Source organism: Haplochromis burtoni, unplaced genomic scaffold, assembly GCF_018398535.1.
Source record: "Haplochromis burtoni strain Fernald_Lab_line unplaced genomic scaffold, NCSU_Asbu1 Contig_431, whole genome shotgun sequence".
In the NCBI taxonomy this organism is placed as follows: domain Eukaryota; kingdom Metazoa; phylum Chordata; class Actinopteri; order Cichliformes; family Cichlidae; genus Haplochromis; species Haplochromis burtoni.
Genome location: NW_024582792.1, coordinates 133,277 through 155,790, shown reverse-complemented (window position 1 = coordinate 155,790; position 22,514 = coordinate 133,277). Strand labels below are relative to the sequence as shown.

The 22,514-nt window shown below is 40.8% G+C and overlaps 1 protein-coding gene across 3 annotated transcripts; it reads right to left on the bottom strand.

Moving 5' to 3' along the window:
- Nucleotides 1–4,467: 4,467 nt before the first annotated feature.
- Nucleotides 4,468–22,348, bottom strand: LOC102296976 (nucleus accumbens-associated protein 1). 3 transcript variants are annotated; one of them, XM_005946456.2, is made up of 8 exons: nucleotides 21,855–22,348; nucleotides 17,642–17,796; nucleotides 16,140–16,418; nucleotides 15,344–15,974; nucleotides 14,992–15,162; nucleotides 11,594–11,699; nucleotides 11,293–11,390; nucleotides 4,468–8,485 (listed from the first exon to the last, which is right to left on the bottom strand). In XM_005946456.2, the coding sequence occupies exons 2-8, from the start codon at nucleotides 17,765–17,767 to the stop codon at nucleotides 8,175–8,177; spliced, it is 1,722 nt and encodes a 573-aa protein (XP_005946518.1). In that variant the 5' UTR covers nucleotides 17,768–17,796; nucleotides 21,855–22,348; the 3' UTR covers nucleotides 4,468–8,174. The 3 variants fall into 3 exon arrangements, with proteins under 3 accessions (XP_005946518.1, XP_005946517.1, XP_005946519.1); XM_005946455.3 differs by lacking the exon at nucleotides 21,855–22,348 and adding an exon at nucleotides 21,196–21,836; XM_005946457.3 differs by lacking the exon at nucleotides 21,855–22,348 and adding an exon at nucleotides 20,792–21,189.
- Nucleotides 22,349–22,514: the final 166 nt, after the last annotated feature.

Here is a 22,514-nt window from a genome sequence, read left to right as displayed (position 1 = left end):
TCCATCTATAGAACGCTGCATGTTATATTCTAAATCTGCCTGTTCTCTGTCAGAAACCTGCCTGCAGAAAATGAACCTAAAGGATGTAATGCAAGGATGTCATCACTTTAGAGATGGAGAAAGCATAAAGTGACAATTATGAATCACTTAATTTGATAAGGAGATTCTGCAGGTCATTGATCAATATATAAAACTAAAATAAAATGTATTTTTAGTGACACAAGATACACCATGGAAGCAAGATGTATAATTAGGATTATTTATAATAAATATGAATAAATTTAGTGCAATTTCTTTAACCATAAAGAATAACAATCCTTCAGGACAGTGTCACATCAATTCACTGAACTCACTATGTTATCCACCTAACAGCCTCCACATGTTCTCACTGTAATTTCCCCTCATGAATGAATTTATGCTGCACTAATCTGAATGTTTGCAGGGAAATCAAACGCGTTTCACTCGCAGTACTCGAGCTGACTTACCTTTGCTTGAATGACGACTTGTACGCGCTGACTCCACAGACAAGGTACGAGAATATGTCAGGCTACATCAATAGCAGACACAGAGCTTTGACCCAACTACTAGGGGTGGATGTCTGTTTTGTGAACAACAGGAGTCACTGGAACACTTGTTTTTGTCCTGTGTAAGGTTAAAAAGCCTGTTTAGTTTATTGCAGGAATGGGTGGAAGCCCTGGGTGAGTGTTTTTCTATTGCTGTTTTTTGTTTTTAGTCTTAAGAACAGAGCTTCTAAAAATAAGGCTCATGTCTTAATCAGTTTCCTTCTTGGTATGGCTAAGTTAGCAATTTGGAAAACAAGGAAGAATAAAATGCTTGGACAGGGTTGGACTGATGCAGCACTTAGTTTTAAGGGGTTAGTTGCATCAAGATTGAAAGTGGAGCATGCTTTTTATAGTGTAACTTGTAATCTACAGATGTTTACAGATTTGTGGTGTATTCAAAATGTTTTATGTTCATTGAGGGAGGATGGTGCACTTGTTTTGCGTTTTTAGAGTACTATTATTATTCAGTGTATTTGTTTTGCTAACTACACGTGGACCTAAGTGTGTGTGGGTTTGGGTGGTTTATTGTGATGTTTCCTTTGATTTTGTGAGCGTTTGTTTGTATTATTGAATTGTGATATGAATAAATGCGCTTGTTAAAGGTCTTTCTTTCTTTCTTCTATGTATTCATTATAGGATTGGACTAAAGCAATACCTTCATAGTCCACAAGGGGGCAGCAGCCATCATGTTGGAAGACGATTTGTTTTGCGCAAGCAATGCTTGTACTCCACATCTGAAGAATAGCTTGCCATCTACATGGGAATGTAACAGTACAACAGTGTTAATAGTGTAAAATATATATTGGGTCAAAAGGTCTGAGAGCAAGTCTAATACTATAAACATAATATTTTTTTGCAACATATTTACTTTCATGTAATCATTTTATTACACATTAGTTTCAAATTTTAAATAAAATGTTTAGTCAAAAATTCCACTTTAATCATTCCTCTTAAAAGCTTAAACTTTACTGGACATTTTTGTTTTTCCATCATAGAGGAAGAAGACAGGGAATATCGAGAGAGTGAGGAGGGATAAATAACATGCTTTTAAAGTAAAACCAGCCAGGAATCAAGCTAGGGACAGCTGAGAAAAATTTAGGCTATGTAATAGATATCCTAATCAATAAACTGTCACAATCTGATATCTCAGTATTTGCTAACTTCTCAAGTTTGTGAAAAATTGAACAAGCTATTATCCCTGCTTGTCTTTCTTAGACTCTAGGGACAACCGAAAGGTGGCGTATAGTCTACTAGTGGAGCTCCAAAATTTGAATATTGTGAAAACGTTCTTTCCTTATTTCAAAAGTCTGCCGCTTAAATCCTTTGTTCATTACACTGACCTTTCCCAAACATATCTGTGCTTTAGCACTTGTGATTTGTTTTGCAGAAATACATTATATTGCCAAAATTATTCACTCACCCATCTAAATAATTTAATTCAGGTATAAAATCAAGCGATTAGGCATGTAAAATGTTCCTACGAACACTGGTGAAAGACTGGGTCGCTCTCAGCAGCTCAGCAAATTGATAGTGATAGATGCCACCTGTGCAACAAGTCCAGTCCAGTGAGCGCTGATAACAAGCTGGGTGGACTCTTTAGTCCAGAGAATGCAACATCATGTTTTTCAAAGAAATGAAAAAAATAAATAAATAAATAAAAATCAGATTTTTGATTTAGCCTCAGTCCAGTTCCCCTCTAAAGAGGGGCAACTGCCCCCAGCTGTAGAACCATTGTATAAACTAATTGTTTGTCCAAAACCTTTGTTTTCTTAGAAGAGATAATGATACAATAAATAGTTTTAAAGTGTGTTTGTGGATATTTTGTTGACTCCATTTACATACTGGGGATTTTCACATACTTCACTGAAGAGGTATCTGCCACCCTGCCTAGACCTGTTGCTCCTCCTTTGTCCACCCATGTACAATTTTCTAGATCAGCCACTGGGTAGCGCCATCTGAGGGCCCAGCAATCATCATCCAGTATTAATGTTCATCCTTGTCACATGTGCACAGAGAGCTCCCTAGATTCTCAGAATCTTTTGGTCACATTACAAGGAAAGTAATGCTTGCTTTGTCAAATCTAAAAATAGACATATATATACACCAAAGTAACATCTCTTTCATCTCAGACAGCACAGTCATAAAGCTCCTGGCCTTTCAATTAATATGTGCATTCAGCCTTTACATTTCTGCCATGTTGTGGCCCCTAGCCAGCTTTGTTGCTGAAAGCTGTGATTATTTCAGTCTAATAGCTCTCTCTGTAATACAGGTGTGTCTATCTCCTGTTGAATATTGACTGGAGCTGGGCAAGCTGAGAGACCAGCGGATTTTTTCTGGTGGTTTGCGCATGAGCATTATAGATAAAATTGAGGGCAGACCAGAGTGCAAGGAAAGTTGGCACTGGCTCAGCTTTACTGTTCTGAAATCAGTTACGACCTGCGCTTCTTATGCAAACATGGCTAGCATTTGCAAGTAAATGAGCTTCAGTGCTTTAACATTGTAAGAGATTAGTTTTGTTTTGCTAACCTTGGCTAACATGTGATGCAGAGAAGATAGAGTTGGAAAAAGTTGTTAATAGCTTCCTTAGTACATTCATATAAAACACTGTATCCATGATGGAGATGGGATGGCAGCTCTTACCATGTCTGTTCTAATAAATCAGATTAGCTTTAGATTCAATTCGATTTCAGATTAGCATCTTTGAGAATCTATGAATGTAATACACTTAACCATGTCCCTCAGTGCTCAAGCCTTTTAGCTGTTTAAAAAAAACCAAAAAAAAAAAAAACCCACCCACCATTAATATAGTTTAATCAAGATTTAGGCCTGGGGTTCTGAGCTCATGAACAACATTTGCTTTGGTTTAAAAACTAAAATGTCTCAGTTTAAACATCTGATATATTTTCTGTGTTCTACTGTGAACAAAATATCATTTTATTTAACACGCAAACCACTGCATTCTGTTTTTCCTTTTACATTTTATATAGCATCACAACTTTTTTTTAAAAGGTATTTAAAACAAGACATTCAGAGGTTTAAATCCTATTTAAAATCCTACCTCTTTACCACACACTCCATTACAATGGCAGCCAACTAAACAGCAATTTAACAAGGAGGCAAATCTTTGATATCAGATGTGGGTTATTGTATATAGATCAGTTCTTCATCTAGAAACCAATTTATAGCTGTATTTCCCAATACTCCAGTTTTAATGTTTGCTCTTCATCAGTATAAGATTACTGTAAATATCACCATAAGCTTAGATTTGAGCTGTTGAGCTACAAGATCATACAATGTTTGAACAGTTTCAGTGATTTAATTTCCTGTATTTGTTGTATTGTTAGCCTTTTAACACTGGGTGGTGCACTTAACAATAGAAATTTAAAAGCCTACATGACACTTTTCTGTCCTGCATGTTTGACATCTGTTTTTAAAACAAAGATTTAAAAAAAGATCATGCATGCAATGAAAATGGAGACAGTGATGGTGCTTCAGATCCTTTTATCCAAATATGAAATATAACCCATTATTTAACACCTCATCAGGAAGCTCTTTTCAAGCATGTCAAAGCAAAACTGTAAACAAATGATGGCAAAAACAACTGTGTTTGACACGTTCATACAGCATGAAAGCGACAGGTCATACATGACAGCTTCCAGGTGTGAACACTGAAGCGTTGAGTTTAAATTAGGTTTATGAATGGTGCTTAAATAAATTACATTAAAGTACACTTCTTCTTGCTGTGCTAACCACAGTAGTGCTAACCATTGCAGAGCTGTGTCATTAAATCATTTGCAATAAAGTAAGATTCAATTAAGTTCACCAGTGAGCAAACGCCATGAGAGCAAATGACAGGCAACACCATTAAAGCGATTAAGGAAACACAAAAACGAGGAGTCTTGGAGAAATTGTTACAAATCTTTTATTAAGATACTCATTATTTGTTCCATTTTTGACATTTTCTCTATGATTTGTATTCATTTATCTTAAAGTTGTTAATGTGCAATTACCTTTGATAATGTTGGGTCACAGTTACAGGGCTTTCACAAAGTTATTGGCACTTGGAACACAGAAAGAGGAGGATGAGCAGTACAGGAGGTCCACTGGTGCTACAGGGTTACAGAGGGCAAAGAGCAGGGGCAAAGACATGGGCAGACCAATAACTGCACAGGTTGTGAAGAGAAGCATTGTATCTGGGTAAATATATACCTCATGCTGCGAGTGCACGACAAACAAACTATGTGTGCGTCTATATATAATATACAGTATTTATCTATACATGTATATAATCATATTTATCTATGTACTGTTTAGTGACAAAAGGTTCCCAATGCCGTGCCACACCTTATCCATTCAAGTGTGTAGGTCTACATTTTGTAAGTGTAAACACGTACGCTGAAAGGTAGAGAAATTGCTTAGAATGTGCAATAAAAAAAAAAGCAAGAGAGCTCTCAAAAGACCACAAATTAAAAACGAGTAACACCCACATGCCTAGTGATGATGGAGGACTGAGCGACTGAGCAATCAAGTTATGAATAAGGGAGTTTTTGGCTGTCAGTGAACTTTTACTTCAGGGTGAAACCCCCGAAATGTCCCGGAACCACATTTTATTTCAACTGAACTTGTTGAACTGATGGCAACATGGGCCCCAATCACTGTTTATATGTAGTAAAAGCTTTGAAGCTGCAACAGCAGCATAATCTTACTAGGTCAATGGTGCAGTGGGGACATTTCCGTATACGGGTTGGGCAGCTGCTTCATTAGAGTCGACACCAATTCACTGGCGTAGCCGAGCTCTCGTTAATGACTCACAATACAGTACAAGTCATTCAGTGGGTCACTGAGTAATATGATTACTGTGGGAGACAAACAGAAACGTGTTTCTCACGTTGAAATCTTAATTGGTCATATTTTATCTTATTTGGAGACTCACTGACAGTTCTTCTGAGTAATAGTATGTAATAAAGCAAACTTTTCAGCTGATTGTGGCAACTTTAACATGCCTGGCAAGTCTGGTGATTTGAAAAAAAATTATAGTCATACTTAAAACAATGTGAAGCAACATCTTGTGAAAACCTCTACACAAATTAAAGCTAGACATTATAATTCAGCTCAAACATAAACCACTGCTTTGCCTTTATGAAGCGCATGAATAAACTTGGAGGAGTGAAACATGACACCAGCTGCATAAGGGACAGGAAGCACAACAGTCTTCAAAGATACTTGAGGTATGTGGGGGAGGGGTGCTCATGTGGCATCTACAGTCAAATGCAAAACTGAGGTTTCTTTGTTATTACCCTTAATGAATGCTCACAAGGTACTGCATTTATGTTTCATCCATATACTGTATCACCCACCTAGAATTTGAAACAATAATGAAAATATGCTGAGCTAGAATCTTTATCATGCCACTAGTCATTTTATTTCTTTTCAGTAAGACTTAACTGCCTTTGATAGGAAGCATCAGCATCTTCCTGGCTTTCAAACTCTACCCCCTCTACACAAAAATAGAACCTCTATGGAAAAAAAGAATTCCTGAAAGAGAAAGTAATCAGTCCGTGCGAACGTATCAGGTTAAGAACACATTCCGAGTCAGACCCGGACTACTTTCAGGTTTTTCCACCTGCAAATGTAAGAATGAATCCCCTGTACTGACCTCTGTCCTTAACAGATTAACATGCATTCAGAAGGTTTCTAGCAAACACCAACTTCCACATACAAAAGGTCAGTTGTTGACATTTCTTAAATCAGACACATTCAGCAACAGAAAAAAAGAAGAACACTTGGGATTCAACTCAACAGTCTTCTTGATTATTTACAGTAGGCGTTCGTGCCACTACTAAACAACAAATACAGGCAGGCATGGGAGAAAGGAAAAAAAACAACAAAAAAAAAAACAAAAACAACAAGGCAAATTCCACCTAAAGGGGTTTGATTGCTACACAACACTTCTCAAAAGGTGCATGAACTACTAGCTCTTCTCAATAAGGTGCAGAAACCACCACTCTTATCGCTCATGGAAGGTGCAAAATCATTTCAAACTTCAAAATAAAACTCATTTTGAATTTCCAGATGAAAGAGGTGGTGCATTGCATACATGAATAAGCCACACACCAAAGACACATCTGCACAATACAAACTTGGCTTTCTTACCAGAGAACTATGTCGAACACACACATACACACAGTACCATTAAAACCTTTTTGCTTCAAGCAGCATTGCCTCCCTGCGACATCACTGTGCCCACCAGCTTATTGACGTCAAGATTTGAAAGATGCACTTGTTCATTTCACAATTATTTCTTGTGAACGTCACTTTGTTCCTCCCTCCTTTTAGGAATTTTTCTTCGAAGGCTAAACTAGCAGAGCTGTCAGATAAATGTAACCTATAAATGTCCAAAAGTAATCTTCAAAACTGTGGGCCAATGCTGTATCAAAGGAGGCGAATGTTGCAGGTTCACAACCTAACAAGAAATGCTAATCATAGTCACAGTCGTGCCAGCGGAAGCAGTCTTATTATTCCTTTAAAGATAGTGGACAAAAGATGAAATGTGTCAAATTTAGCAGTTCAACTGCTCATTCCATCACTTTCACTGTAAAATAAGGATAAAAATAAATGACTGAGGTTCTTATGATAAGACTCCTTTCATTATTATTATTGTACTCCTGCAAAAATAGCACTTTTCCTTACTTGACAAGCCCTCTTTCAATAAAAGCTGAATACTGAGATTTTAAAACAATCCCTCTTGCTCTCTTTGCTCACACCATTCTAGGCATGGGCACTTGTATAAATATAGTTTTTGTCTTCTAAAAATATGACCATCTTTGATTACCTGTTGCCCTTCAAATTTCATTTTTTTCCCCCATTACAATCTTCTGAGTAAAAAGCTTTCACCCTTCTTACTGGATCACTTTTCAGTTTACAGACAGAGAAACATGCAAAGAAAATAAAAAATAGGCAGATGAGATATATTTCTATAAGACAGCACACAGTGAAACACTCGAGTGAGATTCTCTGGTCTCAAGAAAGGTGAGGTGAGGCTGAAGAATACTTGCAGGGTGATCAGTGGAAGATGCAAGAGGAGGAAGAACAGGTAGTGTTACTTTGTTTTAATAATGTATCTATTTTGAAATTTAGTTTCTTTCCCGAGGCTGGAATACAAGTTGTCAGGGTTGCATAGAGAAAAATGCCACCGACACTTACATTCAATATACCCGTCACTTCTGCTCCTGGAAATCTGTCCATCCAGCCATCTCTTCCTCCTCAGGCTGCACCAGTAACTCCCTGCCCTCCCCCCAAACCACCAGCACCTCAGGGAATGTATTTAATATGCAACAGTGGATGCACTTACACACCTTAAAAAGACAAGGGGAGGCAGAGGGCAGTTAGGACACAACTAAAGACCTTCTTACGCCCTTCCTTTCCTTGATTACCTCCATTATACAGTCAAAGCAAAAAAACCTTAAGTTTTCAAGTCCTGGTTACATCAGGGCAACAACTGTTGACCCTAACAGTGTAGTATAGACAGTCAAGATGTGAGAGATCAGCGTGGGCCAAAGAGTGAGAAGGCAAGCGCAACTGGGGAATACTGGTATGTGCGTCACCAAACATTCAAAATAACGGTCCTCCGTCCCCACCCACACCTGGTAGCGATTCACCTGAAGAGCCGCCCGACTCCATACCAGCACCACTGGCGGACTCCAATGAGGCAGGGTCGAAGGTTGGATCCGCCCCCAGGGCGTCTTCTTCTGTCTTGACACCATCAGGAAGGAACGCAGAGTAAGCGTCACTTTCCGCCATCAGTAGCTTTAGCTTGGGTATCCAGCTCTTACGGACCACACGTCGGGCATTGGTGCACATGTCGGCTGCAATGGCGTTCATCTCGCTCTCTTTGAAGCTGGTTGCGAAGTTCTGGCAATAAACTGACAAAAAAAAAAAAAAAAGAGGGGGGGGAGATAATTAGGCTGATCACACTTTTAAGATGTGACTGGAGCCAAGAACGAATTTCATGAGTGTACTGACAGATCCTTTTGCCTGTCTTCTATCCAAAACAGACAAAAGCATCCCTTTCACCAATATTTGAATGAAGATGGATTTATTCTAAGTACATGCACATACTACAGTATGATCTGATCTATTTGTGATGCTGGCAAAAAAAACCTAAAAGGGGTAATAGCTTTGTTAATAAATATTTTTAAGGACTATACTGGATTATATGGGACTGACAGTATAAAAGTGAGACAATTTTTTATGGACCGCCTGCAATGCTTAGGTCCTGCTCTAAATTTAGATGGTTGCCAGGCAACATAATATATCAGATATATTCCAATATTCAAGTTTTGTGGCTATAAATTAAATGCTCCGGTCACAGAATGAAAACAATACAATGTTGCAAGGAGTATAAATGCAGAAATGCTAAAAATCGATCATATTAATCCATTTGTAGGTGGCTCCTAGGCAGCATGATGATGTCCCAATGGCTGATATAGATAAGAACCTTCAGGAATCTAAGACGTACCTGTGTGCCAGGTTTAGCTGCTGAACTCCTTATTGTATAGGAGGAGTTAAAGGACTAATAGGCACACAGAGGCCTGCTGTATGAGAGTTACAGTGTTTAGGGAAATGACTACAGCTATGGCTTTTTCTTTTTGATTTTAACCGCGACAGTCTCTATAGAAGTTTGCACACAAAAAACTTCCGACAGTTTCAAAGGAATCAGATGAGGATATTTCCATAGTTGTCCCTATTTATGTGTAGCATACAGCATGAAACAGCCTGCTTTAGAGGTGTTCACAGAATTAGAATTAACTCTGTGGCACAGTCGATGGAAATGCCTGCAGAGAGAGTGCGGAGAAAGCAGAAGTGACAACCAATAGGCAATATTCCTGTGTTATTACCTGCGTGTACCAAATGATCACCTGTGCTATTTGCTTATTGGCACAGTTTGATATTACACAATCTCCGCATGTTAAAGAACACTGCAACTCGACTGGATCGGACATCTTCCTTCTCATGAGCACCTCTGCTGAGTAAGTTCTAGAAATGATCAGGGCTGCAGAGCATATGTGAAAACGACTCATGACTGACAAAAGAAAGTCTATTCAATATGCGAATCAACACTTGCTCAGTTTAAAATTCAACTGAAACACTTTAGACAATTGCAATCTTTTATAAACACCAGCCAAGTTATTTATCCAGCTGTCTCTCATGTTCAGTGTTTATTATCCTGGCTAATGTTACAGTATGCAAAATGCATAAGAAAACCCCAGCACATGTGGCGTGACCTCAACAAAGCAACAACTGTTTTGCTGATTGATTTCTAGTAAAAATCTACTTCAGGGGAATGTTTTTAATATTCACTACTGAAACAGAAATTGCTTGGTTTAAGTAATGGGTGGCACAGTCAGTTTCTTTTCTTGTTTTTCACCCACAGGGGTTTTGGCACAGCACCTACATGTAAGGTGCCAAGAGAATGATAGAGTATCCCCTCCAGGCATGTTCAAAGACAAAAATGCTATGATTTGCATAATATTTTGGGCAGGAGATGTTTTTCTGCAAATAATAAAAATGAAAGTAGTTCTGTTACCTTGTTAGAAATTCTAAAACAAGGTCAGGCTTCAACTGGCAAAAACCTCAGTGGAATACTGAACCCAAGATCCAATTAATGTAGTCCAAAAACTAAATGTGAAAAGCTAGCAAAATGTAAACTTTCAAGTCAACAGGGACAAAACAGTCACATTTAACTTGTTTACTGGCTCACACCACAGTAAATATGCTCTGGACTGGGCAGAATAACGACGTGGCATACTCCACAACTCCATCAGCTACAACCGGTCATGTGATGCATGGCCATTTTTAGTTTGGTATGATCCAGTAAACAAGTGAAATATGATTATTTTGTCTTTAACAACTCTGAAAATATATTTTTTGCTCAGCCCTCGATTGCAAACATGAACATACATATTTTTTTTGGTTTAAGTTTTACACAAAAAGACTGCTGAAAGTGTTTCATGTGCTGCTGAAATGCTATTCACAATGTATTATGTGTGTTGTGCAACACAGGCTTCAGACTAGTAGTGATGTCACGAGTCCGGCTCACAGCTACATGTCTTTAAATCTGATTTTATGGTGAGCATGGATACATTTTCCACTTTCAGCAAGCGTTTACTGAAAAAGCACAAAGCTGTAAAGAAAAAGGGCAACTCGCAAAACTCAAAGCTATAAAACATCTGAACAAATAATCACCTCACTATAAGCAGGACAATATCTCTGTTCTGGTGTGTCTGATGTCAACACTTGATTTCAGGGTGAATGTTACTATGTAGCGGTCACAGAGTTATTGCCAAACACTAATCATACCAATGCAAATCTTATTTATGCTTTTAAAACAACAAAACCAAAAAAAAACAAAACTATGCTTGTTTTGTTGCTGCTGTGAGGCACGTTGTAATGTGGATTTTAAAAAAAAAAATTACTAAGTATTACTAAAGATTAATATTATTGTTGTTACTATTAGTACTATCTAAATGTACCTAAAAGGAAAACTGAGACATTACACAGCTAACTCATTAATTCAGCTTCGGTTATGATACGGCTTAGTTTACAGTGTAAATACACAGTGTGTGCATGCAGTGTGAATGCATGTACATTCCCCTCCATCAGTACATGCACAAATTGTTTGCATGCTTGTGGGCAAACACCCACAGACAGACAAAACATGTACGCTCACATTTGACTGCATGGAGCACTCTGTTGTCCAGGGGCTTGCGGCTCGGGTCATTGGTGGACGAGCGAATGCCTGTCCCGCAGCTGTTGGCCAGAGTGTTCCTGATACATCAAAAAAATAAGAAAGAGGTAGACAGAACAGAGGAAACACAAAAATAGTTGATTTATCCTTCATATGCCAGCAGATAAAAAAAAAAAAAAAAAAAAAAAGGAAAACAAAAAAACTTTAATTTCTATATTAAAACTACGCTTTGCATGAAACACTTGCATAAATAGACCCAGACAAATCGAGGGAAGAAGCAAACCTGTCAAAGAAGGCGGCCAGCAGCCTCCTCAGCAGCACCTTGTGTCTGGTCCCTGCACTCACATGACAGTTCATTAGCTGAGCTCGTGATATATACACAGAAGTACCTGCAAAGAATCCAGAAAGAATTGAGACCATTTATTATCACTGTAGATTATCTACTGAGATTATCTGCTATCTTGTTTTATGGCATTTCCCTTCTTCAACTTTTGTGGGTCAGGTACAGCAATGATACAGTCAGGATCTTCGCTTTCGGTTACTGGAATGGAGAGTTTGTTTATCTAGCAACAGCTCTGATTCATATCACACTGCAGCTGTGGGTGGGGAGAGAGAAGCCTGTGCGCCAGTTAAATGTCACAGCTTTGAGGTTTGATTTGGTTTCATTACTTCAGTTTATTCCTTTGACTTTTACAAATGTAGTATAAAACTACCCTGAAACACTTGCTTCAGGTTGCTCTGTCACAGGCACATGCTGCTGCAGAGTGAAGTGTGTAACCCCACTGGTAAGGTAACACGCACAGTCACAGTATGTCCTTGACATAAACAAACTGAGTCACATGTGCAATACAGCCCTGCTTGCCAGTGCAAATCTCAGTCATCTGAGGACAGCGTCCTCTGAAGATATGAATATATATCAGTGCTACCTGCCTTGTCCTATTTAGACCTCATACTATACTGCCTATATGTATTTAATAGTTCAGCTCTACCTTTAACCATAATGTCATTTATTTCCAGACTGCAGACTGAGGCAGATAAAATCATTCACCTAAAAACAACACTAAAATAAAATGTATATTTATTTTTATTTTATGTTATATAAGATTTATCTGTCCTCTTCCCCTTATCTTTATCAGGGTGGTGGGTGTGCTGGAGCCTATCCCAGCTATCATGGGGTGAGAGGCAGGGTACACACTGGACAGGTTGCCAGCCTGCCGCAGGGCTAACACAGAAAGACACATAACCATTCACACTCACATTCACACCCATGGGCAATTTCACAATTATCAGTTAAAATAGCCCCACTAACTGCATGTCTTTGGACAGTGGGATGAAGCCTGAGTGCCCACGCAAAAGTGAGGAGAACATGCAAACTCCACACAGAGAGGCCCTGGCCAGATGTTGGAGTCAAACTCAGGACCTTCTTTTTGTGAGGCAACAGTACTAACAACAACACCACCCTGCTGCCCTTGTGATATCAGATAAATATATAAATAAGATAAGTTAGTTTGATAACATATTTCTGATATATGCAGTACTGTGCAAAACTCTTAACCAGCTGCTCATTTCTTTATCTTTAATTTTGCTTCCAAGGAGCCAGACTTGTAATTTTTTTTATCGTGGTCTAGAGCAATAGTTCTTCCGGCTTTCTGAAGAACTACTTTCCCTTGGACATCAGCTTCTTTGTTTATTCATTTTCAGTCCTTGTTGCTGACCATTTCCAGAGGAAGGATTTTTGTATGTTAAGTCACTTAACACTGACTTAACTAAAATTAAAACTAAAAAAAAAAAAAAAAGATACAGTATCGTATTGTGATATTTTGTGTGGCGATATCAGGGATACCAAATATCGATATAGTACGAAGAAGCAGGCTCGTGTCATCTGACAGGAAGCAACCTTTCTGCAAGTAGTCGCAGCCTGACTTGGACTGACAACAATCTCCCTTAGACAGAATACTGAAGGTTTACAGAAACTTTTAATTTAGAAATGCAGACAGATTTCCAACATGTTGCAATCAGTCTGAATGAGCCTTTATGAAGAAGGATAACTCGTGGGGACTCGACTCAGCTGACTGCCAGCTGGCTGTATTCTGGTTATACTCATATAGAACAGGAAGGTTGCTGAATACAAATGTAATTGTTTTAATAATTCAGGGACAGTGTTGGTTTGCTTCACAATCTAATTTTGAAGCAAAAAATAAATAAATAACTGAAATGAGATAACTTTATCGTGTTGGATAATATCAGTACAAACAAAGTTTAATTTTAGGGACATAATGTGCAGTTGGAAAACGTGATAAATCACAATATATTTCACCGCAACACTCAGCATGTCACAAAATGTTAAAAATTGCAATAATATCGTACCATGAGTGAAGCATTGTGATAATATCGTATTGTGGAGTATCTGGTGATTCCCACTTGTAGACTCAACAATGGGAGAAAAGGCTGAGGTACGCCGAATTACACAAGAACTGGACTGAAAATCAGTATCCACAGGTCTTATGGGGTAATGAACCCAATTTGGAATTCTTTGGTTCAAATTGTTGTCAGTGTGTATAGAGGAGGAGGACTGAGCATTCCCTAATGATATAAAGGAGGTCAGGATACAACACTGAGTGTCTGCAACCTATAAGCACTTCAGTCAGATGTGTTAGATATCTTGTTAAAACTGATTAAATATATGAACACAGAAATATATTGACAGATTTTGATCCATTATGCAAAACCATTTGGAAATCATCTAATTGGGAACAGCTCAATTTTTCAGCATGACAAGAATTCCTAAAACACTGCCAGCACAGTATAAGCAGGATTTGAAGCAGCTTGGCTATATTTACGAATGAGATAATGCCCCAACGACAGTCTGGTATAAATGTATCTATGATTTCTGTAGTTTAGATCAAGGTAAAGACTTCATTTTTGATACACCTGTAGCAGAATCAAAGTATTTTTCTTTCTTTTTTTTTTCTACAAACCACATGCTAAATATTTTGTTTTGACACTTATGGACAAACAACAAATTAAAGAAGAAAATCCAACAACAGTATCAGGCCACCACAACAGCTATGCTGCACTTTAGATTCTCAGTCTCTGGTACTTCACTAGAAAAAAGATTTTTCCTGTTTTGTTGTTGATGGTTGACGATGGTTGTAGAAGATGCTTGATTCTCATCAACCATCAACCAATTCAACTCGACTGAGAAGAGGTGATTTAAGCCAAACAGTGAACATCAGTTTTATATCCAAACTATTCAGTGACCCCTTGCGCTCTGCAGATGGGTGGAGGACTCCACTCCCAACAGGAAATGTTTCATCATAAGAAAAAGGAGATCACACATGGCATTTTCTTTCTTATTCCTTGCTTGCCTCTAAAGATACAAGCAGACCTAAACCACAAAAGCAAAACATCCCCCCCAACAGCATCACAGAGCTGCTGGATTCCCTTTAGTGTAAAGGTCGAGGGTTTCAGTTTTTCTTTCATCCGTTACCCACCTGCAGGTTTCTCATGTTAAGTTTGACATTTTGGAGACAGCGAGCCAAGACAATTCTATGAAATTTGGATATTTTTGTCTCTCAAATCTAATCATTTTGAATTTCTTTCTTTTCTTTTTTTTTAAATTTAGTTGTAAATATTGCTGTCTTTAGGTACACACACACACACACACACAGAGAAACATACCTGAGACTAACTCTAGTTTCTCAGCAGGATCTCCTTCCTCGTATAGTTTGGGATGACAGCGGTTGCCTATTTGGGCAATAAGTTCTGCAGGAAGACATGAAAGATCTCTGCCACGCATCCGACCTCGCGTCTCCGTGTTATCTGGTAGAGCCTCAACACGCTCACCAGCAGCTAGAAAATCCACATATGGAAAAATTTCGAATCAACTATAAAAATATATTTATGAGAATATTTCGTGCTGTTACAATGTCTCCACAAACCAAATAAAGGATACAAATATGTAATCAAGGTGTAATGAAAAACTTCAGCTAGATATATTTGTATGTGTTGGTATAACTATTCTGTCCATCACCTGCAGCTCCCATGTTGAGCATACTGTACATTGTGTACATGTTGCAGATTTGTCTGTACTGCTCCTCAGCACTTTCATCTGTCCCCTCCTCTTCTTCTTCGTCATCATGGTAGCTGATAGGTGAGTCACTAGCATAGGTACTCAGGGTGCCAGGGCTGGCGCCCTCTGACATGATAAGCCCTGCTGCAGAATTCCCGTTGGTGCTGGCACCGCCACCAATCCCACCACCGGCCACCATTCCCACGAGGTTGGTCGTGGTGGCACCCATACCCACAGCCAGTCCGAGACCTCCGGGGCTCTGGATAGCGCTGCCCCGCACTGCCTCCTGGGAATAACGGGCTGCTTTCCTGGCACCTCCTCCTCCCCCTGAGCCTACCCCACCTCCATCTCGGGTGCTGCCACCCTCCCATAGTCGCTTGGCTACAGGAGTGCAAACCACTGAGTAAGGAGTGGCCGCCTCTGGTTGGCTCGCTGGCTGCTCCATCTTAACTCGTGATACCAGAGGGAGCGGCGTCAGACAGGAGGCGGGCCGGGCTGCACCGTTACTGGTCTGTGTTACAGGGCTCTGGGGCTCTGAAGGTGGGGCCTCCTCTCCATGAAGGCCCTGGGAGTCACAGCTGGGGGAGGATACCTACCAATAAATGCATATATCACCTTTGCGTCAGCAAATAGATAGATCTTACCTTGCAGAAAGTCTCAAAACAGAAATTTCAACCTGTATTTTACCAGTTCAAATTGATGAAACAATGACTTTAGGTTTTCTGCTACTTCACTTTCTATTTCTATTTAGCTTTACCTTGAGGAAGAATTCAGTGCCTTTCTCCATGATCTGTTGGATTTGCAAGAAGCCGGCAGTATACATGAGGAGAAACTGGTCCCCCACCGTCATGCTAAGACGGCCTGTGTAGCAGAAAGCCAAAATCTGCTGGAAGCTCTGAGGCTGCACGGCCGGCGGGAGCTCCACTACGGCTGGGCTGGCCTCACTGCTTCCGCCACCTCCACCATTGCTGTTGTTGCTGCTGCTGAAAAGATCCCGGAAATAAGAACTGCTAGCAGCCAGAACTGCTCGATGAGCCTAAGAAAAAAAGAAAAAGAAAACATAATTTAAAAATGATTTTACATATTACAATATACTGATTTATTAAGGGCTAGTGAGATGTTTTGGAGAATTTATTTTCTGACGGTATAGCTTCGTTTAAAAAAACAACAACAATAAACAGTACTTTTAAGATTAGGTTTAAAACTTCCCTTTTTAATAAAGTACATAGTTAGGGCTTGATTGGCTGACCCTCAATCCTCCCTTTGTTACACTGCAATAGGCATATGGCTGCACCTCCCTAAGCCTGGTTCTGATGGAGGTTTCTTCCTGCTAAAAGGGAGTTTTTTCTTCCCACTGCCCTTGCTCACAGGGGGTTATATGATAATTGGGGTTTTCTTTGTTTTCCTGTATTATTAACCCTTCTGACAGCTTTTGGTAAACTGCTTCTATACCAGGAGTGGGCAACTCCAGGCCTCGAGGGCCGGTGTCCTGCAGGTTTTAGATCTCACCTTGGGTCATTGCACCTGAATCAAATGATGAGTTCATTACCAGCCCTATGGAGAACTTCAGGACAAGTTGAGGAGGTCATTTAGTCATTTGAAACAGCTGTGTTGGATCAAGGACACATCTAAAACCTGCAGGACACCGGGCCTTGAGGCCTGGAGTTGCCCACCCCTGTTCTACACCCAGCCAATGATTTATTAACATATTGATTTAGTAGCTCTTCAGTGTACTTTCATTTTTAAAATACTAATCGAGTTCTTTCAATGTCCCTGAAAAAGAAGGCCCTACTCAAAGTGAAAGATCTCAGAGAAGGTAAAAAAACAAAACGTTAGAGGCCAATATTTAACTGAGGAATGAATACAATGCACAAATTACATTGTCTCTAATGGACAGGATAACTCAAACTACTCAGCAAATGAAAGAAAACCTGTAACCCGTAAAAAACAATCTTTAAAACAAACATTAATAACATCTTATATACTGGAGCAAGAAACTTGCACAAATGTGGATTCACACTGAATGATGCATCATCTGCCTCTGCTGCAAAAAGTTACATGTTGCAACATCCCCCCCACCCAAAAAAAAAAGAAAAAGAAAATGTCCAAACAGCAGTTCTTCTGAAGAATAATGACGTTCCTTTTCCATGGAGCACGACTGCCACAGGACTTTTTGTTTACACTCGGGTCTTTTCTTCTTCATTATAACCACGACCTTCAGTCAGTTGAGTGCAAATAAGAGAAACAGTGCACCAGTACCTTGAAAGCATGGCCCTTGACCACCACGGACACATCGCAGTAGAGTCCCTGCAGCCGCTGCTCATTCAGACACTCTAGAACGTTGTTGCCGAAGTTTGGGATCGCCATCTGGAGGGTCTGGGCCATGGTGCGCCTATGCACACCACCAAAAAGGTCTTGTTGGGATAGAATAGAGACAGGCAGAAACAAACAAAGAGGACAAATGAGGAAGTGAATAGATCCAAATGCTGGTTACTGAAAAACAGGATTGACTTCATATATGGAAATACTGAGCCAAATTCCCACTCCCCCAAACACGCTCTTTTTCTCCATGGAATTTTTTCCCATGATACAGAAGAGCACCCAACTCAAACTACATGTATAATCAGACCTTTTTCCATACAAAACAACTACAACTATTATCAAACCAACCCAAATAACGATGGTTGATATATTTCTTTTTGCACAGGATTTTTGTTTTAATTCAAGTAAATTCATTCTTCATATTCACAATCCAGTTCTTCATACATCTTAACTGAAAGCCTGTTCAATAAGGAGACCACACTAAACTAAACTTTCAGTGCTCTCCATGTTGGAACTTCTAATATGTAATAAGTAATTGGCAAACTCATGCTAAGAGAGTGGATGCCTCGGGTGCTGCCTCCTGCATGTTTCAGCTAGGCCACGTGTGAGAACGGGCAAAGATATAATCGCATGTGAAAACCGCCGTCATTTACCAAGTATGAGCTCCTTCCTGTTGGTCTTGTCGATATGTGGATAAACTTTGACCATGAGGCTGGTCAGAAAAGAGCAGGGCCGCCACTATACTTGCAACTGGTAACAGTTAGGAGACCTTTGACTGCACCACTACAAACAATATGTTGAAAGGCCGTCTCCAGATCTCGCTTTGATTTGCCAAAGAACTCGGAATGAGAATATTTATACGGCAACTGTGGAGTAGTTCTTCATGTGACATTTTGATACATAATAAACTTTCTTTGTGAATCACTTTTCAGTGGGTTACATCGCATTAATCATGATTGCTGTCGCATGTTTCAGCTTCATCTTGTTTCGTTGCAGTGATGACTCCCCCCAGGCATTGTGGGGTGAAGGTGTAATGTAACACAGCTATGTTAAAAGACAGAAAGCTCAAAGAGAAGCTAAACAGCTGAGGAATGTCAGAACCTCACATTAACACAATGCAATAAAACGCCGAGCAAATCTAACTGGCCTGTTTTATTACTGTTAGGCCAAAGTATTCATAATGAAATGCCTGTCTGTTAAAGGAAGGTTCCCCACAATTAAAACAATATATTTCTTGAAAAACCCAAACGACATGGGCCGCATTTTCTCCTTCGCACAGTCTACCGAATAGTATTGGCAGGCTCGCAGCACTCTGATATTTCAAACTAAGTTTTGTTGAAACTTCCACAGGATAATCTACATTTCATTAATCCTATACGTCACTTCAACCTTTCAGTAGCTGTTGGTGCTGGGTACCAACAGCTACTGAAAGCCTTTTTATTTTCTGTGTCTTCTGTGAGCTATAAAATCCCATGTCCTCAGATAACTGGGTCATGTTCTGGTATTCTATGTGCAAACGTGTGTTTGTGTGTGTGGCCTAAACAAAAACCGCATAGCATGTTTCCATTCACTTCAGTCAACAGTCAGAGGCAAACATGCCCCCCCTTTGCCCCATATCCGCTCTAAGATTGATAGATTATGCCTGTCAATATTAAATTAAAATGAGCCAACGTTCCCTCTGCTGTGGCTATGAGGGCTATAAGCAGGGTATATTACATTACTCGCTTGATACTGTGAAGGTATGTAAACATGCTTCGATGGTGTTACACCAGCTATGCTTTGTGATAGCACGTTCTATAAACAGCAATTTCGGAGGTGCTATTCACATGCATGTATATACCCTCTGTACCCTCAAAAAGAGCAATGCAAACAACAGATCCATTGATCAGCCTACATGGCATTGCACTGCTCGTGCTTACTTAAAGCACAAGGCCCGTCATAAGTATTTCTATGCGCGCAGATGAGGGTACAGGCCTGCAATGCAGAGATATATTACCACTTAAAAGTGTTGCATGAATGCTTGCTGAACCTACATGCACCCACACATAGAGCGTTATCAGTGTAAGATACTATCTGATAATGTGAGAGCAAAGTGACTGAAGCCCACCCTGTGAGAGGCATAAAAAGCAAACTTTAGTGTGACTGACTGATGAGGGTTGAAGCGAGCCAGCCCATCATATCCAAAGCCTTTCATTTGGGACCTCGCCAAGCTCCAGGGTAAAGAGAAATGCTCTCTTTGTCTCCATCTCACTCAAGCTCCCCTCTCCCTCATACTAAAACACAGATGCGCACACACACAAACTCAAACAAACCCACAAAAGGCACACTGAGTCACACACAGACATTAGACAATACTGCTTGTTTACAGTTTGGCGAGCCACAGTAAGCACACATGGTTGCACATCAAGACACACAAACGCTGGGCCGAGAGCAGGGGTGTGTTTGCACAGTTTGCCCCAACAGTGAGCGAGAATGCAAGCGTGTGCACGCACATGTGTGTGTGGCCCTGTGCACTAAGGAGGGGCAGCGGGGGCCTGTAGGGATGAGAAGAATAATCTCAGGTCCTTAAATATATACAGTAGAGTGCAGCAGCAACAGCGTGAGCAAATGAAATTCACCCCAACTAACCCTGTAGCTTAGCTCTCATACCAGCCAGCCCTGGGAGGAAAGTAGGTCAGACATACAACATACTAAAGACCTTACACTTTTAATAGCAGCCTTTAGAATATTTCAAGGGGGGCTCAGTTGTGTTATGATGGACTGGTTCTCAGCCTATTTTGAAACTTATTCCACCAAACTCTTATGTTGGTTCAAACCTTTCAGATCATTATGTGGAAAAGCCCCTCATACAGCTGGCACACACAGTTCCCTCTATAGGCATTTCCTCATTATATGCGCCCATGCTTGCATAGCTGTGCTCCTGGCAGGCCTGACTTTTGCTTATCCTCACAGCAAGAAGGCTGATTGTTTTACAAACAGACTTTTTTAACTTCACATTTCTGATTTTTTTTTCCTTTAATGTGTGTGCCACTGTGCTGAAAGTGTTGCCAAATAACGTGTAGAAGGATAAGGAGTTGTTTAACCCACCTGGGGGTGTCCGATCCGTGCCTACCCAGCCGGGAGGCTACTGGGAGGTAGGGACAGCATGGATGCGTTAAGGGGGAATCCAGGATGGCGTGCGATTGTTTACGTGCCCTCAAATGGCAATCGGTTAGACGAATCTAAAGTAGTTTTACAGGAATCGGGCCACTTCGGGAGTCCCTATCCCCCCTCCATTCCCCCTCCTCCAAGTGGCTGTCAGCGCTGAAATATCTGATTGCCCTCTCCTTCCATCCGCAGCACGGCCTATGGGAGGTGGCTAACGGCTAAAGCTAACGCCACAGTTAAAATATTTTGGGTTCGCCCGGCGCACCATCCACCTCGCGCACACTCAGCCCCAGCTGCACAATGTCAAGCATTTCCGCACTCACAAAGGTAAACAAAGCACTTACTGGCCGAGCGGACGAGGTAGCCGTGCTGCGACGCCGGTTAGTCAGGCCCAAAATGTTGCTTATTTAAATATTTTGGCGACGGGGGAAATCGCTCCCCCTGCCATTCTCCATTCTACCGACATCAACAGGTCATCCCAGGACACGCAGCAGCTGAGGGCGAGCCAGACGGAACCAGTGCGGCACGGAGCAGGGGGGGGTGGTTGGTGGGGGGAGCACAACAAGGCACAATTCTTTTTGCAGCCGGCGCTCACAAGAGCTGCCGTGCCAAAAAAAAAAGCGAGAGACAGAAACAAACGGACTGCCGTTGAATTTTCTCATGTTTTGTGAGGCTCGTTAAGTTAAACGTGTTCTGCTCCGCTGCTGATAACGAGCTATATTTTTATTATAATTATTATTGTTAGGCTGAAAAGGGCAATAGAAAGTTTAGATTGTGCCAGCCTGGACCAGCTTTCCCCTTAAAGTCGCGCACTTATCCCAAACTTTAATTGCCCCACTGCTGCTGGTGCTTCTGCTGGACTGGCCCCCCCTCCTGCTCCATCAGCCTAAAAAATCTAACGGTGACCACCCACTCCTCCTTCTTCTCCTCCTCCACCGCCGCTGCCGCCGGTGGATCATCAGACGACCCTACCGACTGACTGACGGCCGAACAAGACACTCACCCCCTCGCTGGGAAGCTGATGCAGAGCGCTGGTTCGTTTTTCCTCGCTCCGGACAGCCATTCAGTGGGAGCGGAACGGCGATAGAAGAGCCATCGAGGGCGGTACAGTATCCCAGGGGATTGCGGAACGCAGAGCCACCGATCGCAGCGAACAGCAGAGGAGGAAGACAAGCATGACGCGCTCGTCATTCAATCGCATGATCGTTGAGAGCGCAGCCTCAATTTGGGGGAGACCTATCCCACGGCGTAGACTGTTTGCGCATTGGCACAGGCTGCGTGGAGGAATTAGTCTGAGTCTCTCTCTCTATCTTGCTCTCTCCCTCTCCGCAAATGAACTATGGAAGTAGGCCGTGTGTATGTGTATATGTTTCTCTCTCTGTGTGTGTACTTATTTAACTTAAGTGAACTCCGCGGGCGCATATAAAGTAGCGATAAAGCCGCACCCTTGTTGGCTGTAAACAAGTGAAACCTATGATACTTATACAGGCATATTTGCCCAATTGGCATACAGTTATAAACCGTGCAGTGGCGTTATTTATAGCACCCTATCTATAGAGTGCTCTGTTCTATGAATTCTTTCTTTTTTTCACCCTGTAAGCTGGAGGCACAGCGAAATCAAAATCCGAATGGACACAGAGTACACGCAGAAACGCAAACCTGT